At 37.2% G+C, this 19,322-nt stretch overlaps 3 protein-coding genes across 4 annotated transcripts; 1 reads left to right on the top strand and 2 right to left on the bottom strand.

Annotated features, from left to right (window-relative positions):
- Positions 1–210: 210 nt before the first annotated feature.
- On the bottom strand, positions 211–6,604 carry LOC145228011 (uncharacterized). 2 transcript variants are annotated; one of them, XM_080092978.1, is made up of 8 exons: positions 6,386–6,604; positions 6,155–6,193; positions 4,446–4,493; positions 4,129–4,182; positions 3,536–3,652; positions 2,794–2,844; positions 2,036–2,125; positions 211–1,622 (listed from the first exon to the last, which is right to left on the bottom strand). In XM_080092978.1, the coding sequence occupies exons 1-8, from the start codon at positions 6,531–6,533 to the stop codon at positions 1,588–1,590; spliced, it is 582 nt and encodes a 193-aa protein (XP_079949104.1). In that variant the 5' UTR covers positions 6,534–6,604; the 3' UTR covers positions 211–1,587. The 2 variants fall into 2 exon arrangements, with proteins under 2 accessions (XP_079949104.1, XP_079949105.1); XM_080092979.1 differs by lacking the exon at positions 3,536–3,652 and having other exon boundaries at positions 6,386–6,594.
- Positions 6,605–8,898: 2,294 nt separating this feature from the next.
- On the top strand, positions 8,899–15,501 carry LOC145230100 (uncharacterized). Its single transcript, XM_080095476.1, has 9 exons — positions 8,899–9,183; positions 9,542–9,626; positions 9,696–9,831; positions 9,903–10,092; positions 10,209–10,349; positions 10,414–10,513; positions 10,620–10,685; positions 12,009–12,101; positions 14,597–15,501. Exons 1-9 carry the CDS (start codon positions 9,029–9,031, stop codon positions 14,762–14,764), a joined length of 1,134 nt encoding a protein of 377 aa, XP_079951602.1. The 5' UTR covers positions 8,899–9,028; the 3' UTR covers positions 14,765–15,501.
- A 560-nt stretch (positions 15,502–16,061) lies between these two features.
- LOC145230103 (uncharacterized) lies at positions 16,062–17,371 on the bottom strand. Its single transcript, XM_080095477.1, has 3 exons — positions 17,266–17,371; positions 16,867–17,010; positions 16,062–16,491 (listed from the first exon to the last, which is right to left on the bottom strand). Exons 1-3 carry the CDS (start codon positions 17,352–17,354, stop codon positions 16,308–16,310), a joined length of 417 nt encoding a protein of 138 aa, XP_079951603.1. The 5' UTR covers positions 17,355–17,371; the 3' UTR covers positions 16,062–16,307.
- Between the last annotated feature and the right edge of the window lie 1,951 nt (positions 17,372–19,322).

The raw sequence follows: 19,322 nt of genomic DNA on the forward strand, positions 1-19,322 counted from the left end.
AATCATTAGTCTATGACAGGGGTCGGCAACCCCTGGCACATGTGTCAAGGTTGGCACGCGAGGTGTTTTTCATGGCACGCCAACCGATTTTCGTGTTTATATTGAAGTAACAATTAGCAATTAGTAGTTTATATTGAAGTAACAAATTGAAGTAACAAACATTAACCTGTTACACTGTCTGACCTATATGGTCCCTTCGCCATCCACCAGTTGCTTGCCTATTATATTTTATTTGCATGCAATAACCGCGTACGCAACTGAAAATAAAATGATGATGATGATGATGTTATCTTAAAATTCAGCCTTACATACACAAAACACTCTGATTTCTCTTGATTATTGACATCTGCTGGCACGAACCACTATTATTTAGAAAAATGTTGGCACGCGAGGTCATTAACATGGAAACAACAAGCAAATTGGCACGCGTCTCCTAAAAGGTTGCCGACCCCTGGTCTAGGACAATCTACAAACTGTTTAACATAAAATGCAGGTAAAAAGTTTAATTTCTGTCAAATTCCCAGAAAAAAGTTTTGTAGCCTATTATCTTCAAATTATAAAGATTGAATTTTGCAAAGCGCAAAAATTTTCTGCTGTTGTGACACCTGATGACAAAATACGAGCGTGCATAATATCGTTTTAAAGCTCATTTTTTCTTATATATTCGTTTTAAAGCTCTATCGTTTTAAAGCTCATTAATATTGTTTTAAAGCTCATTATTTTTTATTAGAGGGAAACTGACGCACCAAAATAAAGTTGCAACTTTCATTTAATAACTTATGTGTTGTTGGCCTGCAAAATGTACCGCGGAAAGAAAATTTGCACCGCATGCTTGAAAAGTTTGAGAATCCTTGCTATACATAATATTGTCAACGTTTTCAAGGCTACAAGCTTTCCGGAAAAGTTACATGTTTGATCGGCAGGAAATTATGATAGGAACCTTTTGTAAAAACTTATTAAATTACCATCATCTCCTGAATGTGAAGCCTCTTTCTACATATCACTTCTACACACCAATATTTCCGACAACACGATAAATATTAAGTTAAACTTCGTAGTTTTATCTGTATTGATGAACGATATCATAGATCAGCCTTTATGTACAATAAAAAACACAATGTTTTTTTAAAAAGTTAAGTAACGCTGATTCGAGTCCGACGTGTACATGCAGTTTTCGCTTATGTTATAGTTCATTTGTGCGAAATGGATTTTGGAGGTGTTTAACCGAGACGGAATTGGATTGAAGTTGAAACCAGAAGTATTGAAATGATATACTCACAGTCGTAAAAACACAGTATAAACAAAAATGTTCAGTAACACTTATCTTGGTAGTCGCAATGCAACGAGCCAGACATTTTGAACGAGTTAACGTTACTGGATAATATTTGTTTAACCCAATCTACTTGGTCAGACAAACTGTTTTGTGCAAACCAATTTGAAAATATTTAAATATATGTACAGTATGGCGAACAGTAGTTTTTGCAAATTACAGTTACAAAAAATTACAGTTACAAGAGTTGAAATTGTTTCAAAAAGAACTGCCGCGGTGGTTGCATTTAAACTCGCAAAGCATTTGATGATCCAGTTTTACGCATCACCACCAGCATCACCGTCTCCATCACCTAAAAAGTTAAAGTTTTCAAAAGAGGTTTATTGACCGTTTGCAGAAAACTAAGATCGTATAAGTGTTGAACACGTGGTGATGCAAGAGAGTAAAAAGTCCAAAAGTCCTGAAAAATCCAGGAATGTATTGGGCAATCATAACCAACAACCAAACCGATCTAAATAATGCTGGCTAAGTTGGTGTCTGACTGACTTATGCGACAACAAAGGATCATTTGATAATAAAGAGGTTAATTTCAAAACTGGTAAAAGTATTAACTGTTGCTAGTGATAGAAAATCCAGAATTGTGTTTGCTACAGATAATTTTAAAAGAGAGTGACAAATCGAGGTCTACAGGCCTCATACAAGCTGAAAAGAATATTTTATATTGATATAATAATTTTTGGATGTGTAAATTGAATTTTTGCTTACCCGACGCCTCCACGGGGGCAGACTCTTGGTTGGCATCGGCTTCTGCCGGGGCTTCTGCCGGAGCTTCTGCCGGAGCTTCAGTTTGTTCGGCTATAACAATTAAGGTGTGTTAATTTCCATTTCGTACATAAACGCATTGCACAATTAAAAAAAATTCTACTGCTTATAGGCGCATTGGCCTTATTTTGACCGCCAAACACCATCGACAATCTTTAGCATCTCAGTTGTGAGGTGTTTTGAGCCACTCAGCGGACAAAAGCCTTCGAACCATAAGTGGTGGTCAAATCTAATCAGAAAAGTGCACTGTTACAAGCGCACAATGCCGAAGACGTTCTGCGTGGTGGATGTAGTGGCCTAAAGGGTGTTTCGAGAGCTTTTTCAGTATTCAGGTATCGCAAACCGCGCAACAACAATAGTTCTTAGGGATTACTGGCCATACGAAACTCATTAATTGAGCAAGTTTAGACACGACGGTGACATACCCAATTTGCTATTTGTTTGTGAGGGCAGAACAACGAAAACCTTCGGAAAAACTTACGACATGAATTTACGGCGTATACCCGAACCCCTGGACCGACTTTAAAGGGCAAATAGATTTTTTACGATTGTTTGATCATTGTTATACGCTCAGCGACGTCGCAATAACTGCATAACTACATAATTGCCCTTCATCGGGTCTACTTCGAATAATTTAACTAAAGCAGCGCATAACGGATTGTTTTCACACAACAAATTCGATCTGAGGCTATTTAACATACCAGCAGGCGACGCTTCTGTTTGTTGTTCAGGTTCCTCTGGTGCGGTCTCCGCTAAAAAACAAACACGGTAAACATTATTTGATAGGTTAAGAAAGATAAACTTCTCAGTACAAAAAGGATGGTTGACACATTAACAGAAAAAACTAAGCATCAGTACGAAAACAATTCAAGAAACATATATTGAATACATATACAACATAAAACATAACAAACACAAACAGCACGGCAACAAAAGCAGTACAAAAACACAACGTAATGAAATAAAATGAATGTTACAATTTGTTTCTATTGTATGCATGCGTTGTGTTGGCTAAAGTGTAGTTGATCGAAATTGTAAACAATATTGTTGCTGATTGCAAAATGCAAATTGTTCTACATGAAATTAATATTTTCTGGAGACTTGTACACTATAGTATAGTTGGCAGCAACAATATGCAAATTTGGACTCGTTAGAGTTTTGTTTAAAGTACTTGTAACCAGTTAATGTTTAACTGTTGCATTAACAAACCTTACATGCAAAACGATTAACCACAAAACATAAAAAAGCGTATGTATTTTGTTTATACAAAACACTTAATTGGTAAGATATACCAGTGCCAAAACGGTTATTAATGCAGTAACACTAGCAACAAAAAGTTAATGAACAAAAGTTAAAGCTATTCCAAATGGAATTTCGTTGGTTGTGTCTACTGCTATACTAAATGTCAAACGGGTCATGCTAAGTGTCCGAGGGCCAATTAACCTGCAGCCGGTTCTTCAGCAGGGGGCGCTTCAGGTTCAGGTTCTGGTTCCGGCTGGGGCTCTGGTTCCGCTGGCGCCGGAGTGGGCGGCTTTGCTTCCGTTTCGGGTTCTTTTGGGGCTGCATAAAACTTTCCACGTAAAATCGTGGCCGTTTTTTGCAATGGCGTCTTAACGCAGGTGCATCAATAATGCAGCTAAACTCAGGAGTTTTGTAATAAACATCTCGGCTGATAAAGATGCAAGCAACTCTGGACCAATGCCAACGCAATACACAAACATGGCCTGAAGTTAAGATAAGCGAAAAGGTTTGTGTGAAAGATAGATCATGGGAGCAATTTTGCAGGACTGCAGAGACAGCTACAATTAATAATTAAGCGCAACTTTGTTGCTACGGGCGAGGCGCAAAATTGTAATGTAAACTTGATCCTCATTTACATCTAAACACAATATATGGCAGCTAAAGCACAGGAAGCAAATGACCTTGCGCAAAAAACAATGAAAAATTGTCAATGTATGTTCCTGATTTCTATGCAGGGTCGAAAAGCAAGATTAAGAAAGCCCTTTTGTCTAGATGATTATTTTCATCTTACTTACGAGTAGGAGTCTTTTCTGGTTCAGGCGCTGTTTCCTCAACGGGCTTTTCAGTTTCTTAAAGAGAAGCTTGATTGATTATTGTGGGGAAAATGATTGTCCACTTTAATCTTCACGAAACACACACATACACGAGCAAATAATTGAATTTATCTGAATTATTGTTAAATTTGAGCTATAGTACTCTATTAGTGTTGGGTTGATTAACCATATCAATGTAATTTGCATAAAAATGTTTTAATTTGTTGACGAGAACCCGTATACTGTATAAAGTCATGTTTGGGGCTTATGCAGGAATGTCACAAAACAAAAACACCAACCTTCTTCCGATGTAGCAGTTACTGGTGCAGCAGTTATTTGCTCTCCAGCTAAAAATAACAACCCCTTTTAATGAAACATTGTAATAACCTTAGTTGAATACAGTACCATTCTATGTCAGAATATTTGCCAGCTCCATACGTTAAGTTAAGCGCATACATGGCAAAAGGACTGAAACGATAAATTTTGCAAACGACCACAAAATATAATATTCATATTGTTTTTGAGATAGCGCTTGCTCTATGAACAGGATCAGTCAAAACAAAGCCCGCGTTAAAATTCATTTACGATGTGAGAAACTGCAACGCGAGTTGGAGACAATTCGCGGCACGCATGTAGCCGTGGCAACCGCATTGCAAAGAAGGGATTGGATTAAGCGTTAGTGGGCAAATCTTCCCTTCAATGCTGTTTGCCCTCATTTATCTTCGCTCCACCTATGTGTACTTATACATTCTGCATACAATGGCACAGTCAAATAAAGGTGCTGGCGTGTAAGTTGATGTTCGTAGGTACGTTTCACAGCTGCATTAGTATATATATATCCATAGAGAAAAGGTCGTGGTGGATTGACTCAAAGCCACTTTGGTGGTGGAACGACCGACATGACTCGACTTGCCTAATTCCAAGTGACCCACTCCCGCGCGCCGCAGGGCTGATCCTTTCACCAACGGTCCCCGATCTTTGTGAGGAATCATGTTACGTACGGTCGTCATAACTGGCAACCATAACAGCTTAACCTGAAACGACGCCTCTTGTAAACATGAGGTGGCATAAAAGGACGCAGATAACGTGAATACGTCCGATCGTTCGGTATCCGGAAGGTGCGACGTGTCCATCGCCAAAACTTACTGATTCATGTTGTGATTATTTTTGGCCAATACTCATTTCAACCATCTTTGCAAATAGTTGAACGGCCTATGACCGCAAACATTAGTTCATTACACAACACGGGTTATATGTGTTTGTGGTTGTGGTGTAATGCGAGAAATGGATATGTGAGGTTGATTTACCGGGCGTTGTCGGTGACCGCAAACTTTCACGGGCACAAAAATCCACACCCACAAAATCGTTCGTCGAAATTTTACTACATTGCAAATAGAAACGGCACCAAACGTCTCAAAACACGTGAATCTAGCGTGTGTGCGTAGCATACCAACATGTTTGCAATTTTATGACTTAAATAAACTTTTCGTTGGCATCGATTTTCTGAACGTTTAAAGCACCGTTTTAGTCCCAAACACCTTGCTGGAAATGAAATGCGGTTTAATGTGCAATTAGGAACCGCTCCGCACCAGCATGCCCCGTTTTATTAAATATTTATGGGTATTTCCGATGCTAGAAGTTCATTAAATTGCGAATGCCTATATGTTCCCTACTGGTTTCTTTGCAGAGTGAGCACCAAGCTGCTGTGTACTATTTGACAACAAGCCTTGGGGACAGACAAGCAACACACGATGTACCCTACTCACACTTTCTGTTGTAAAAGCATCGAAGTGGTCTATCAAAGCACGAATGACTACTGTTCGCCTCTATTACAACAACGAGGCCCCGAACCCAAACCACACAGTAAGTTTATTTCGTCCTAAAACAAACTTTTAAATATCCATTGTAGCTTTGTGCTCTACTTGGAACAATGAAGTTACATGATCACAATAGATTTGTAAATCAAAATCGAAACAAAACTGTACGAGAGCGGATTTTTGTTACTTACTTTCTGTTGAGTCTGCGTTTTCTTCGACTTTCGGTTTTTCTGCAATATAAAGTAAACCCTTCAGCGCATTATCTTTATTGTGTTGACACAGAATATTTCCTCATAGAAGTTAATATATTTGTGAAAAAAGCAAGTCATATAGGGTGTTAAACTAACAACCAGCATTTATTCTTCAACAAACATGTTGTTAAAAACAATCAACAAACATGTTCTTAAAAAATAAACATTAACCTGTTTCAGTTTGAGCTGGTTCAGGGTCTGATGATTCAGTTCTTGGCGTAGGCTTCACTTTTGCCAGACTTGTGCCATTTGTCGCTCCTGGCGCCTTTTTAGATTGCTGAGTGATCACTGCAGTGCCTTTGCTTGAATTGCAACCCATTTTGTTTTCAGTATTGCCTTGCCTGTGGTCTTAACCTAAGCTGTTAAAAAGTCAGTGTTGAACAATTTGGTGCGACGTAAGCAAATAGTACACAAGCGGCACCAACATGACTTTATGCATCGATCGCAGAGAAAAACAAAACGCACTTCAAATCTGCAACAATAACAACACATAAGCAATCTTTTCTAGGCACCAACAAGCTTTAAAAATGATTGACAGCAGTGTTTGACATGCTATAGGATGGCTTTTAGGGTGTAGATTTCTTTTGACCCCGTACTGTAATTATCACAGACCCGATAGGTCATGTTTCTGAAACAAAGCATACTTCGGTGCAACTGTATACTGTTGCACAATAGGCATAAAACCTGAAGGTCAAATGACAATTGTTTTAGAATTCGAGATATTTCATGTTGAATGAAGGTTCTGTTCAACTATTTCGGGCATATTTTTTGGGGGGCGTCAAACGCATATTTAATATCAGAGTTGATGAATTGGCCTACTTTATGCTTTAACGTGTCGGATGATTTGAAGCACAATGAAAGCATTTTACGACAAGTTAAACATCGTTCACATAATTCAAGCGCTGTAATTGGCATGCGGGGGTTATTTAGGCAGAAAGCGTGCCTTAGTCACGCCCAAACGCAGTCACTAAATCAAGTTCAGACAAACAAAATCACTGACGTGTAACGCTCTGTCTCCCAGCCGCAATGTGGTGTTGCTAGGCAACAACCGAAGCGGAGTTTATTTGGCTTAAACACGGTCGAACAATAGCGTTTTCACGCGTTATGTCTCCACAATGGAGAGAGCTCGCTGTTATTCACTCTACAACAAAGCGCAACGAAATCATAGCGAAAAGAAAGACGCACCCTCGACAAGTTTTAGCTGGTTTACGTATCTCTGGAATGTTTTCTTTAACTTCAAACATCTACGTAAACATCGAAATTTTCGTCATCACCTCAAACGCCATGCAGCTAAATGGAAACTGGCAAGTATTTGCATAGACAGAACTCTTAATGCACAACATTTATTTCGAACTCCATTCGTATTCAATCCACGACTTATTATTATGTATTTACCAGTAAAATGTCGTGCAGTAATTTAAACATCTGTCTGGTGTATCTGATGTTTAACCTTTAGATACCTTTGATTGATACGTTCTCAGGTAAAGCCGTTATCAGACAAAGCCAAGCAACAGGTTCAGATTCCAGCACCACTTCATTGCTAACATCACACACAAAAACAACAAAACACGCAACAACGAAGTCTGTAGCTAAATCGTCGTAATGTATGTGAAGAAAATAAATAAAGTTATGTAAAAAAATTTAAAACTCATTTCAAATGTCAATTTTAAATAAGCGTATTTTCGCAACTAGAAGCACGTTTTATCGAGCGAAAAAGAACAACACGTCAGTACTAAAAACGTAATCATTTTTAGTTTTGACAAAACGCCTTTTCAAGTATTTTTTTACCTTTTGAAATAAAGGCTATGAATACACTTGCTTTGTTTAAGTACTCTGTCTCAACTCAACCAGCCATATCAAATACCTTAACAGGGCAACCGTAGCCGTTTTCTGTGCGAAGCTTGGTTTACTCTTTTGCTCCATACTGACACTAAACGGCTAAAAATTGAAGGGTAATTCTATCAACGTCGCAAATTATTACGTTAATACAACAATACACTCAACAGTTTCAAGTCGTTGACTCGTTGAGTATATGAACAGGAAAACCAATTTACCATGAGGAAACTGGGGTTATTTCAAATTTTTTATACTTCACTTTTGTAACTTATTTTTGAAAAATGGCAAACAAAATTGTTTATAGCGAAACTAACATTAACTTATAACAACTCTTTGTTACTAAATGGATTAGAATTTTTGATTAAGATAATAACTTTATCATGAATCAAATAATTATTTTTTGTATGATTTCTATGCTCACGCATTTTGATGTCACTGACAACAACAACAGCCACCTGTCAAATAATTGTTTTGAAGGCACGGTAGCTTTTTTATTCTTTCGTCGATTGTTACAGCGATTTTTTGCAATAGTTGCTTTGATTGCAACTAACTAAACATGGCAAAATTTGCATAAGTTTGTAAAAGTTATATAGTTATATATATATAAATATGTATAAATATAAATATATACATGTATAAATATATATACCTACCAATGTATTTAAAAAGGGCGATTGCTATAGTGGCTTAGTGCTTATTGTATAAATTTACATTAGTTTGGTTTGCACCCTTTTTCCCATAGCTTTGTATTGTAGAGATTGAGATCTGCTTCTGCTATATAAACGTTTGTTTGGATTTGGAGTTTCCACTATTAAATTTGCCACTTGTGTAATAACTGAAAAAAGTGTCACTGGTTTATTTCAGTTGTTGATATTTTAAAAAGATGTCAGTGTAAAAACTAATAGATTTCAATGGTACTGGTTTATTTCAGCAAAGAAGACTCAAAAAATCTAAATCTAAAATTATAAATCACAAAAGATGTTTTCTTCCACTCCTCCACAAACTAGACTGCATGATGACTTTGGTCACATTGAAGGTCATGCTATAGTTGCAAAAGGTTTGGTCACTGAAATCTGTGAGAAACCTCCCAAAGCGCCATCGATTGAAGGGTCAATAAAGATACTGAAAACAATGTAAGTTGTGTTATCTTCATATGGTGTGGATAAATTTATATGTGCAATCTGCCATTAAATAACTTAGTAAACTGAAGCTTTCAGTGCACCTAAATCAATCTGTGTTTTTTGTGTTGCAATGTATTGTAAATAATATCGATTTCGTCGAAATAATGGCATCCTCAGTTCTAAGCAAGAAATAAGCAATCATCTGTATTGAGCGCACGTTGGTTCAGGAAGATTTCTGTAAAAGCACAGTTTTATCTGCCGTTAAATAATTTTATGTCTCTTATATTATAATTTTTAAAAGTTCTTTTAAATTGTTTGTCAGCATGATTACCAAGATTTTTGTTTTTTTATGATGTTTTTCTTGTTTTAGAGATGTAAATTGCGATGCAATGTGCTGCAAATTTTCAGAAAATTGTGAAAAGTTTGCAGTTGGTTTGGCCAATGGTGATGTTAAGGTATGAATGTTCACCTACCAAGCGGTGATTATATATTTGATCAATAATATATTTTATCATTATTTATAGATTTACAAAGCATCCTCTGGCAGCTCCATTTACCACTTGGCTGATGAGGACACAAAGTCAGATAGACTACCTGTAACTTCAGTGAATTTTATACCTGCTGATGTTTCAACTAGGGGTGAAATGCTCATTGCAACTTGTAAGTTGGTTTCTGCAATTGTTATCAAAGTCTGTTGCTATTTTGTGCCATAGCTTTGGATTATTTTTAAGATGCTGGTGGTATTATGAAGTTTTGGCATGTGGCCACCTGTACTTGTTTGCAATCCATACATGAGCCAAGACAAATACTGGCAGCATCTGTATGTCCTTCCGTCTCATGCATTGTAACAGCTGGCAGCACTGAACAAATAAACATTTATGATGTGGAAACTGGACAAAAAACACGTGTTTGTGAACCTAGGTTTGCATGTGTGGTTTAGTGAACATTTTATCAGCAAAAACATTTTAAAAAATGACATATTGTTTGGTAAGACTTCAGAAAAAACAATAACAGACTCTTTTTGTTTAAACTTTTAGTCCAAATCGCCTAGTGATGGATGGACACAGGTTTAGGGTGTTTGCATTGAAACACCATCCATTAGACGATCACACATTTCTGTCTGGTGGCTGGGATGATACTATTCAAGTTTGGGATCAAAGGGAGGATCATGCAATTCGGTAAACAAAACACTGTCAAGCAGTTGAGATTGCAATTGTATGTAACAATGTTATACACTTACAGTCGTATTTATGGACCTCATATTTGTGGCGATGGTATTGACATTAACAAGAAGTATAACCACATACTGACAGCATCATGGCGAAAGGATGATGTTTTGCAGGCAAGTGTTGTTTACTTACAATACAATGTTGCTCATTGGGACGTTATTAATACAATGGATCCTGTGTATGACTTTCAGTTAACTTCAGTATCTATTTATTAAAAAGGTTTGGGACTTGAAAAGTGGAACAAAACTGAAAACCATTCCACCTGACTTTTCAGGCGACTCCATGGTAAGTGGTACAAGTAAAACTCAATTTACCATTCCTTCTCCACTCTGTTTGCGTCGCACCATGTATTTGCCCTTCCACAGACAAAGCATCACATCCTTCGATGTTAAAGGATAAACCAGGTGGAGATAACAGTGCTTACGTGCGTCCAAACCTAAGCCTTTGTTGTAAATTTATTTGTTCTGGAAACCACATTGCCTCTAAACACGTTGTTGTTGAATGACCCGGCGATCGTGTGACGATTGCTGTGCAGTCAAGCATGTTCCAAATTCGAATGTCGCACAGGCAACTAATCGTTAACTGTAGGTCTTTGTAAACATGTTATAGTTAAAGTACAATTATGAATTTGTTTGGGCAAGGGTTTTTACACTGAGTTTTGGATTATAAACACCCTCTTCTTATTTATGACATAAAGTTATTTATGTCTGGCCTTACCTGGACACGAAGGTATCCATTTGAATAAAATAATTATCTAGTTTATCGACCGACATATTGGAACGAAATTAAACCCCTTTGAGCCCGAATATGTCTTCACTGCGAGTAAAAAATTAACTGTGTAAAACGTAAAACAATATAAAAGCTATAGTAAAATCTTGTTTTTTGATTTAATGAAATGAACCGATCGACAGCGCAAGCAGTTATTACTTGCATTTGCCTGTATTTTTACTATTAATGTCGCTTGTAGTAAGCTAAAACTAAATGAGACGCTTTAACGTTATCAAAAAATGTGCTTTGAATGTCAGCATCAGGCGGGTCGCATTTCTGTTTAGATAATAGAATTGCTTTTTGTTCGTGCTGTTTAATCCTGTAACGCACGTTTCAAAGTAATTTTGTGACAACAAAGATTTGGATTGTCCATGCTGTCACAGGGGTGTGTATTTTGGTCGATCCATGTTGACACAGGGCATAGCTGATGTGTACATTTTATCTCGACCCGTGCTGGATTACCAAAACACTTGCGACCTATAAATACCATACAAGTTGTATTTCAACGCAAAGGCTAGGGAACACCTTTTTACATCAATTTGTACAACAAATATCACACGCAAATTGCAGGATTGATAGTTTTTTTGGATTTCCAAATCAGTTTTCCATTTACAATTGCAGAATGCAAGTAGTTTGCAGAAAATAACTTAAAAAGGTTTATGAAATAAAATATCACAAATGTTTTAAAGTCATTGTCAAAACTTGACAGTGCGATCTTGAGACTTCAATAATGTAACGGCGCAACGCAAGTTTAAGCCCTAATGTCAATTTGGATGTTTTTTTATCAATAAAGTTGTTGACTCTATCGTGAGATTATCCTTAACCAACTTCCATTTACAGCTTTACTGTTGCCAGTGGCTGGGCATGGAACACATGATCTGTGGTGGCACTGAAAAGAATATGATCCGCATCGTAGACAAAACAACTCTGGCGGTAAGTTGATGGCGACTGAAGACGCCCCGAACCTATAGCAGTGCCACAAGAAATATAACTTACATCTGGGTTTTATTTGAATGCATATTTTCTTGTGTGCTTGTGATATATATAGTTGGACATAGAGATAAGCGCTTAACTTTCAGCTTAGACTCACCCGATTGTAACTTGCAGATAAAAAAATTGAGACGCTATTTACACAACGTTAACTATTCTGGAATATCGTTGAACACAGAATTACCGAATGTGGCGAATAAATGCGTGTCGCGTTACGAACCATGAATCACTTCATTACTGTAGTTTTACTTTAGGCCATTATCATGATTTGCAGCAATTCTGCAACCTTTGGCTTGCAGCGATTCCATATCTGCAACGTTTGGTTTCGCTGGTATAAAACCTAAACAGGAGATGTTATCATAGCCTGACTCCGTGGAGCTTTAGGATCTGTCGGTTAGGTCCCATATCCGTCCTATTGTTAAACCTTACCATCACAACGCGTGGCTCATGGCGAACTTGATGCAAAGCAGCGATCGTCAAACTTTTCTTGGAGGTTTCGTATAGCGCTATTGGCGTACCCTTATTTCTAGAAGTTAGACTACACTACTAAAGTCAATGTCAAAAGGATATTCTTTATTGCGTAACAGCAGGGTTATTTTGATTAAAAACTCTTTTACGACCACAAAGCTTGTACATACCTTTGGTGGTAGGCGTACCACAGTTAGGGAATCACTGATGTAAAGTTTATACACGCGATATTTGGGATTGTTAAAGTGATATATAAAAAGGTAATACATTTTTTTTAGTGCCAATACTTTCAGCGTTTTGCTTTAAGTTTAATGTATATTTGTCTCTTCCGGGATATAAGTGCTTATTTTAAATGTGGGCGTATATATTTTTGTGATAAATGCTAATACCGTTCGTCTGTGGAAAGCTGCAATCTGACCGAAAACAAAATCACGGTTTTCAATTAAACGATTTCGTCTTGTCTGTGACTTTTACAAATAAATAAAGGTTTCAGCATTAAAACTGTAGTAATTTAGTGATAGTCTCAGACAAGAATAAAGGTTTCCAGCGTATAGGGGTTATTATGGGTCCCCTTCCTTGAAGGGGACACATATTGATTTTACTCGAATTGTTTTTGTTTGTTTTTCTTCTTTTTTTTTCTTCCCAAAGTTTGTCCGACTCGTTTTTCCATCAAATGTTTGATGAATTTGGCTGAAATTTACACAGATGGTAGATATAGTTATGTAGATGTGCATCCCACTTTGTTTTTGTTGATAACCCCAGTATTTACCCCGCTAGCCCCCTAAAATGGGTATTTTTCCCCCGAAGTTTGTCCGACTCGTTTTTCCATCAAATGTTTGATGGATTTGGCTGAAATTTACACAGATGGTAGATATAGTTATGTAGATGTGCACCCCACTTTGTTTTTGTTGATAACCCAAGTATTTACCCCGCTCGCCCCCTAAAATGGGTGTTTTTACCCAAAGTTTGTCCGACTCGTTTTTCCATCAAATGTTTGATGGATTTGGCTGAACTTACACAGATGGTAGATATATTCATGTAGATGTGCATCCCACTTTGTTTTTGTTGATAACTCCAGTATTTACCCCGCTAGCCCCCTAAAATGGGTGAGTTTTTAAACAGTGTCAGAATTGGCTGAAATTTGGATTTCTTGTATAGTATGCCATTTATAGGTGTCGATTGTTGTGTTCAACCCTGTAGTCCTAACATTTACCCCACAAGCCCCTAAAGTGTAAAACGTATTTGTATGTTACTGGGCACCACAAACGAAAGATTTCTTTGGAGCAATAGTGTTACAATGGCAACCAGTTGTATGTTGCTCGTTGGTGGGTTGCTTGGTGATCGTTTTTGCGCCATGGCAGTTAGGGGCTTGTTAACAGCCCTATGACGTCAGAAACATTAACGGTTGTTGCTCAAAACACCTCTAGTAGTCGAAATTTTAAACATTGGCGGATTGGGCTGAAATTTTGCAGTACTATTGATTGAGTCATTGTGGTTTTTATATATTCTTTAGTTTGTGTGTCGAACCCAATTAGTTGCCCTACTAGCCCCCTAAAATGGGTCAGTTTTTTAAAACGTTAAATAGGACATACTTCAAACAATATCTGGGGTGAATTTAACTTTATAGTTTGTATTCTACATAGTATTATTATTTAAGCCCAGTGCCGATCACTGTGTTTTACCTTACAACACCCGACTTTCTCATGGTTATCTCTTGAATTGCATTATTTTCAACTTTGCATGTGTGGGGGCCCATGGGTTTTTGCCTGCAGAAACGACTAAAGTTATAAAAGACGATGGCTAATATGGGACCCAATACAAAATAAGCATAGGAAATATATTTATGTTTTAAAATAGGTTATAGTGTATATGCAAGGGCAATATGTGCTAAGCCACCCTTCTAGTTACTTTTTAAAACGGTTGTTCGAGTAAATGGTGCAGTGCCATATAACATCGTTTCTATTTTGTAGACGTCTGGAATCGTCTCCGATCTTCCCAAGGGAATTTACAGCGTCGATCATGATCGTGTACGTCTTGCCAGTCACCCCCACAGTGACGCAACGCTGATTGTAGCCACTGCGGGCAATCAGATCTACATGTTGTCAAACGCGCCTGTTAGGGGGTCTAGCTCAGTATAAGCGCCTAAACAGTGCTTTTTTGTTATAAGATTTGTGTACGTTTTTATTCGGCCATTTCGAGCAACAAGTCTTCTTCTCCATTGGTGTAGCCATGTGCGGCTTGTGCTTTTGTTGCGATACGTGGACTCAAACCAGTTTGATTTTCGACACCTTTCAGCAATAGCCACAAGTCTGATACATTGGTCGTCTGCTAGCTTGTTGGCTTGTAATCATATGCTTTAACAGTTTCACACGTTTCAGTCAAATGTTTATTACAACCGGTAAATGAGACAATTTGCTTGTGGTGTGAACCGGTGTACTAAATTATGCACTGTGTTTACGCTTGCCGTGCAACAGCGAGGTAGATATGTATGATTTGCTGTCCCAATATCGTCCATAATGTGACACTGTATTGTCGCATTTGCGCCCTTTATGAAACTTTAATGTGCGTAGAATATTTTGGCTTTTGATACTATGCTATACGTCCTTGTTTTGAATGCCCCCCAGGGTTACGCTGTTCCTCATGGCTCTCAATAAAGTCATTTGCAGTTTTTTTTCTGGTAACGTGACATTGTCTTGAGGTACCTAATACCCCAACTGTTTTTATTTTGTCTTCATCAACCAACTTGACTACACTGTACTTTTTACTCATTTTTTTACAAATGTTTACCGCTTGCGTGTTATTGTTGTATTTGAGTCGCTAACCTGTTTTTTTTTTGCTTTTCAGTGCGTTTAATAGAATTTTATAAGTTTGGTTAGCTCGGACGTGTAAATGTTTAATTTAGCTTGCCGACAAGTGACCAGTTTGCGTTAATGGGACTTTCTTTCTGTGACGTCAAAAGTATAGATTTTTTTGTTGGGCGTATATAAAACGACAAAACAGAAAGATTTATATGCAACGACCACTAAAGACAAAAACAACTTTGGTTATAAACTAAAAACATTAATTCAGAGTAGGGAAAACAGTAACAATAATCCAATGTGCCACCACATAAACACAGTAGGCATTTTATTATTTTTTAAATAAGATGAGCAAAACATTGATGGCCTATATTGATTCATCTATCGTTAGTGGTTTCGAAACTTTTTGACGGGTTTTCAAAGAGAAAATTTTATCTAGAACTCACGACCCAAGACGAACATACATCTCAGCTCAACGAAGGATTAAGTTCACATCTGAAATTAAATATGTTTCCTGCGAAAGTCTTCCAACAAGAACACAAGATTAATTTTATCCGCATGACCATACACCGTATAACTGCATTCTTTTAGTTACCTGTGGTAATCTAAAAGTATTACTTGACACTGGAGCTTCATGCACGTTTCACATAATGTTTATTTATGCCTATAGAACTACACAAATTGATATCGAATAAATAAAATTGTGATAGGACTTTAGGCTCTTGCCTCTTTCCCGAAATCTTTTTGCCAGAGATCTATCAGGACAGTTTGCACAGAAAACATAATTGAACTACAATTTGTTTTAGGTTTGTTCAAAAATCATTAAAAAAACAATAAGAAGGTTTTCTACCACAGCACAAAATAATATTAAAATACGTCATGATTATTTTTTTCCTGGGCCAAAGGCGCCCAATTCAGTTTCTTTTCCTGACACTTTACTTGACATCCCTTGCCCAAGATTTGTAATCCAGCACGATGAGACACCTGTGCACCCACTGGTGTTGCCGTTTCTTTCTTCCACCCACGAACGTAATGTTTCTTGGATTCTTGCATTCGAAGAATAGATCCTACCAAAAAAATTAGGTTTGGACTAAAATTAACCCCTTAATTAAACAGCAGATTTTCCGATTACAACCGGTTTTTACTGAAAGCATAAGGTAACCTAACAAAATAGATTTAGATTAGCCAATGGGCATGCATGCTTTACAAAAAATATCGCTCAGGTACGTTAGGGATCAAAATAGAACGATAAATAGAATGTTTAGCGTAAATTATTGAGGTTCCTTTAATAATTTATTGTCTGTGGCCCAACAAAATATTCATCAAGTGGTTAAGCTGATAAACGTGGAATGTAAAAGTCGATCTTTTCCGGTTTATTTACCATAATGAACCACGTAATGAATAAAAGTATTTTGTGGTTGAAAAATTTTGTTGAACCCTACCTTTTTGATTTCTGCTCCGTTTCTTTTACTGTTCGCATACCGTTAATTATTCGAAGAAGATCCTGTAGTTTAAAAGTTGAAGAATGCATTTTATACCAATTGTACTTTGGTGGGGCATACAGTCGATTCCTTTCACGAAGTATTCTGTACAAGACAAAGAAAAACGTTTGAAACAAATTAAAACAATTAAACTCCCCGTCCTTTAATCGTTCATTCATTTCATACGTATTTTGCTAATTAGCAAATTACTGGACAAACGCCAACAGTACAAAATATTGTTTAATCCGGCCTTGTAAAACGTAAACGTGCCAAAGAAATCAGAGTCAAAGTTTATGTAAAAAGTACGTCGCTTTGACTCATGCAAAACCTCTGTGCACATGACTTCATAACACAACCAACCTGTAGTAAAGACCGACGGGCATCGTATCCGCATTTATGCAGAAATCTGCACAAGCTCCAATAAGCAACAGTACACAATACAATTTCATACTGACGTAAAATCGTAATTTCTGAAAACAAACAGTAATAAAAAAGAGGTAGGCCTATGTTTGTGCTACCAATTCTAAATTTTGCATGTGCTGATCTTCTTCAAGTTAGGCTACTTTAAAAACTGCCCATTTTCCTACTAGGTGTCATATCAATGAGTTCCACTGATACATCAGGCCTTTTAGTTTGGCACTTCTTTTTTCGTGCTCTACCACATCATTTATCCCTATCGCTTGAGAGAATGACGGAAAATGAACTTCAGAGCAAACAGGTGACAGATGTTCCGGCAGAATGTCATGCGTTCATGCCATACGTACACTGCTATACATATCCGATTTTAAAATGCATGTAATATTTACGTGTTTGGACAGTTTTAAAACAAGCAGTTCCCACGTCCTTCTATTCAGTAAAGTTTGGTACATTATTTGGAATTCGAAAATGTGGCAAAGGAAACACAAGCGTTTATATTACAAAAAAAGAAATACGACAAGCAAAACTATTAAACAGAATCTGGATTTCTGTTAGTGTTGAGAATAAAACGTGTTTCAAGCATTGAGTATAAAAATACATCATCTCTTTGATTTAACACTTAATCGTAATTCCTAATCCATGGCAAATGCGCATTGGATCGTGACAATTGCTCTTTGACGACCTCTTGTGGCAGTACGAACCTCTGAGAGGCTGTTGGCAGCCCGAGGGCCGAGGAGGAAAAGAAATAGTCTTTGTTCTAAACTGCTGTACGGAGTCTGTCTCATGATGAAAGAAACTTGAACAGATCAAGCGCCTTCTGTACGATAATATTAAAAGTTATTTATAAATGCCCAGCTTTAGCACCTGAGGTAAAACGGACGGTTGCTTTCCTTGAAGGTTTCGCGAAGGAAATTCCGTCGCTCCGAGTCTCTCTAAGTCTAATCTTTAATATATAGGTTCACCGATTAAACATCTTATTTTCAAGTTGGCATAATGTTAACACGGCAGTAAAAATTTAAAAACAATTTCATGCAAAAATGAATAAATTAAAAGACAGTACTTTAAGTCTTATACACAGATGGATAATGGTATCCAATATCAACGAGTACTTGGTAATGGTATTCAGCATCAACGGTATTGAAATTGTTTTTCTATTTGAAATATTTTTTACATCTAGATTGTAGAGCCAATTGCTACTCCTGCTAAACCAGGGGTGTGCAACAGGTGGAACGCGGGCCACAATCCAGCCTGCCAAGCTATTTATTGAGGCCCTCACCAATACACCGCTTCAGAGAAAAAATGCAATTCTTTTGTGAATTCAGCAAAATTTTCCACAAGTATTTGGGAAACCTCCTAAGTTGCTATACTATATGTAACAGTATAAGCTAAACCAGCGTTTTCCAACCAGTGAACCATACAGCAGTTTGCAAGTACTTCAAAGAATGTTACATAGTAATTCTCTTTGTCTCGCAAACAATTATTTTGTTGTGAAAGCCGGTGTTGCGGTGAAAATCTGGATATTTTAGAAAATAAAGGTATTGATGCTTTGGAAGAATTTAAAATTTATTGGCTACATGAAAAAAATTGTATGGACCTCGCTTGATGTCTGCAATTGGTTATATGCAGTGGTGGGATTCAGCCGGTTCGCACCGGTTCTTTAGAACCGTCTCATGAAATTTCATAAGATTAGCAAACCGGTTAGCATTACTGGTTACTGTCAATAGACTTTTTGTAACGGGACCGGCTGAAAAATATGACTTTTGTTATAGAACAGTCTGACAAAAAACTTGAATCCCACTGCTGGTTATATGCCCCACCAACGAAAAGCTGCACACCCCTGTTCTAAACAATCATGAACATTAAAAAATAAAGGAGGGTTTGTAAGCTAATTTTTTTCTATTTTGCAGTTTGTCCATGCACATAAATTGTTTGATGGATTACGCTTGTGATGTGGCCAGTCTCATGTTATTTAATTCCATAATAATTACCCAAATTGTATA

Source organism: Phallusia mammillata, chromosome 5, assembly GCF_965637545.1.
Source record: "Phallusia mammillata chromosome 5, kaPhaMamm4.hap1.1, whole genome shotgun sequence".
In the NCBI taxonomy this organism is placed as follows: Eukaryota; Metazoa; Chordata; class Ascidiacea; order Phlebobranchia; family Ascidiidae; genus Phallusia; species Phallusia mammillata.

Coding starts and splice junctions, on each gene's coding strand:
- LOC145228011 (XM_080092978.1), bottom strand. CDS start 6,533: ATGGGTTGCAATTCAAGCAAAGGCACTGCAGTGATCACTCAGCAATCT. Junction 4,183..4,445: donor AACTGCTACATCGGAAGAAG/GTTGGTGTTTTT, acceptor CTTCTCTTTAAG/AAACTGAAAAGCCCGTTGAG. Junction 2,126..2,793: donor AACAGAAGCGTCGCCTGCTG/GTATGTTAAATA, acceptor TAATTGTTATAG/CCGAACAAACTGAAGCTCCG.
- LOC145230100 (XM_080095476.1), top strand. CDS start 9,029: ATGTTTTCTTCCACTCCTCCACAAACTAGACTGCATGATGACTTTGGT. Junction 10,093..10,208: donor ACACGTGTTTGTGAACCTAG/GTTTGCATGTGT, acceptor TTAAACTTTTAG/TCCAAATCGCCTAGTGATGG. Junction 10,686..12,008: donor ACTTTTCAGGCGACTCCATG/GTAAGTGGTACA, acceptor TTCCATTTACAG/CTTTACTGTTGCCAGTGGCT.
- LOC145230103 (XM_080095477.1), bottom strand. CDS start 17,354: ATGAAATTGTATTGTGTACTGTTGCTTATTGGAGCTTGTGCAGATTTC. Junction 17,011..17,265: donor CCCGTCGGTCTTTACTACAG/GTTGGTTGTGTT, acceptor TGTCTTGTACAG/AATACTTCGTGAAAGGAATC. Junction 16,492..16,866: donor ACGGAGCAGAAATCAAAAAG/GTAGGGTTCAAC, acceptor TTTTTTTGGTAG/GATCTATTCTTCGAATGCAA.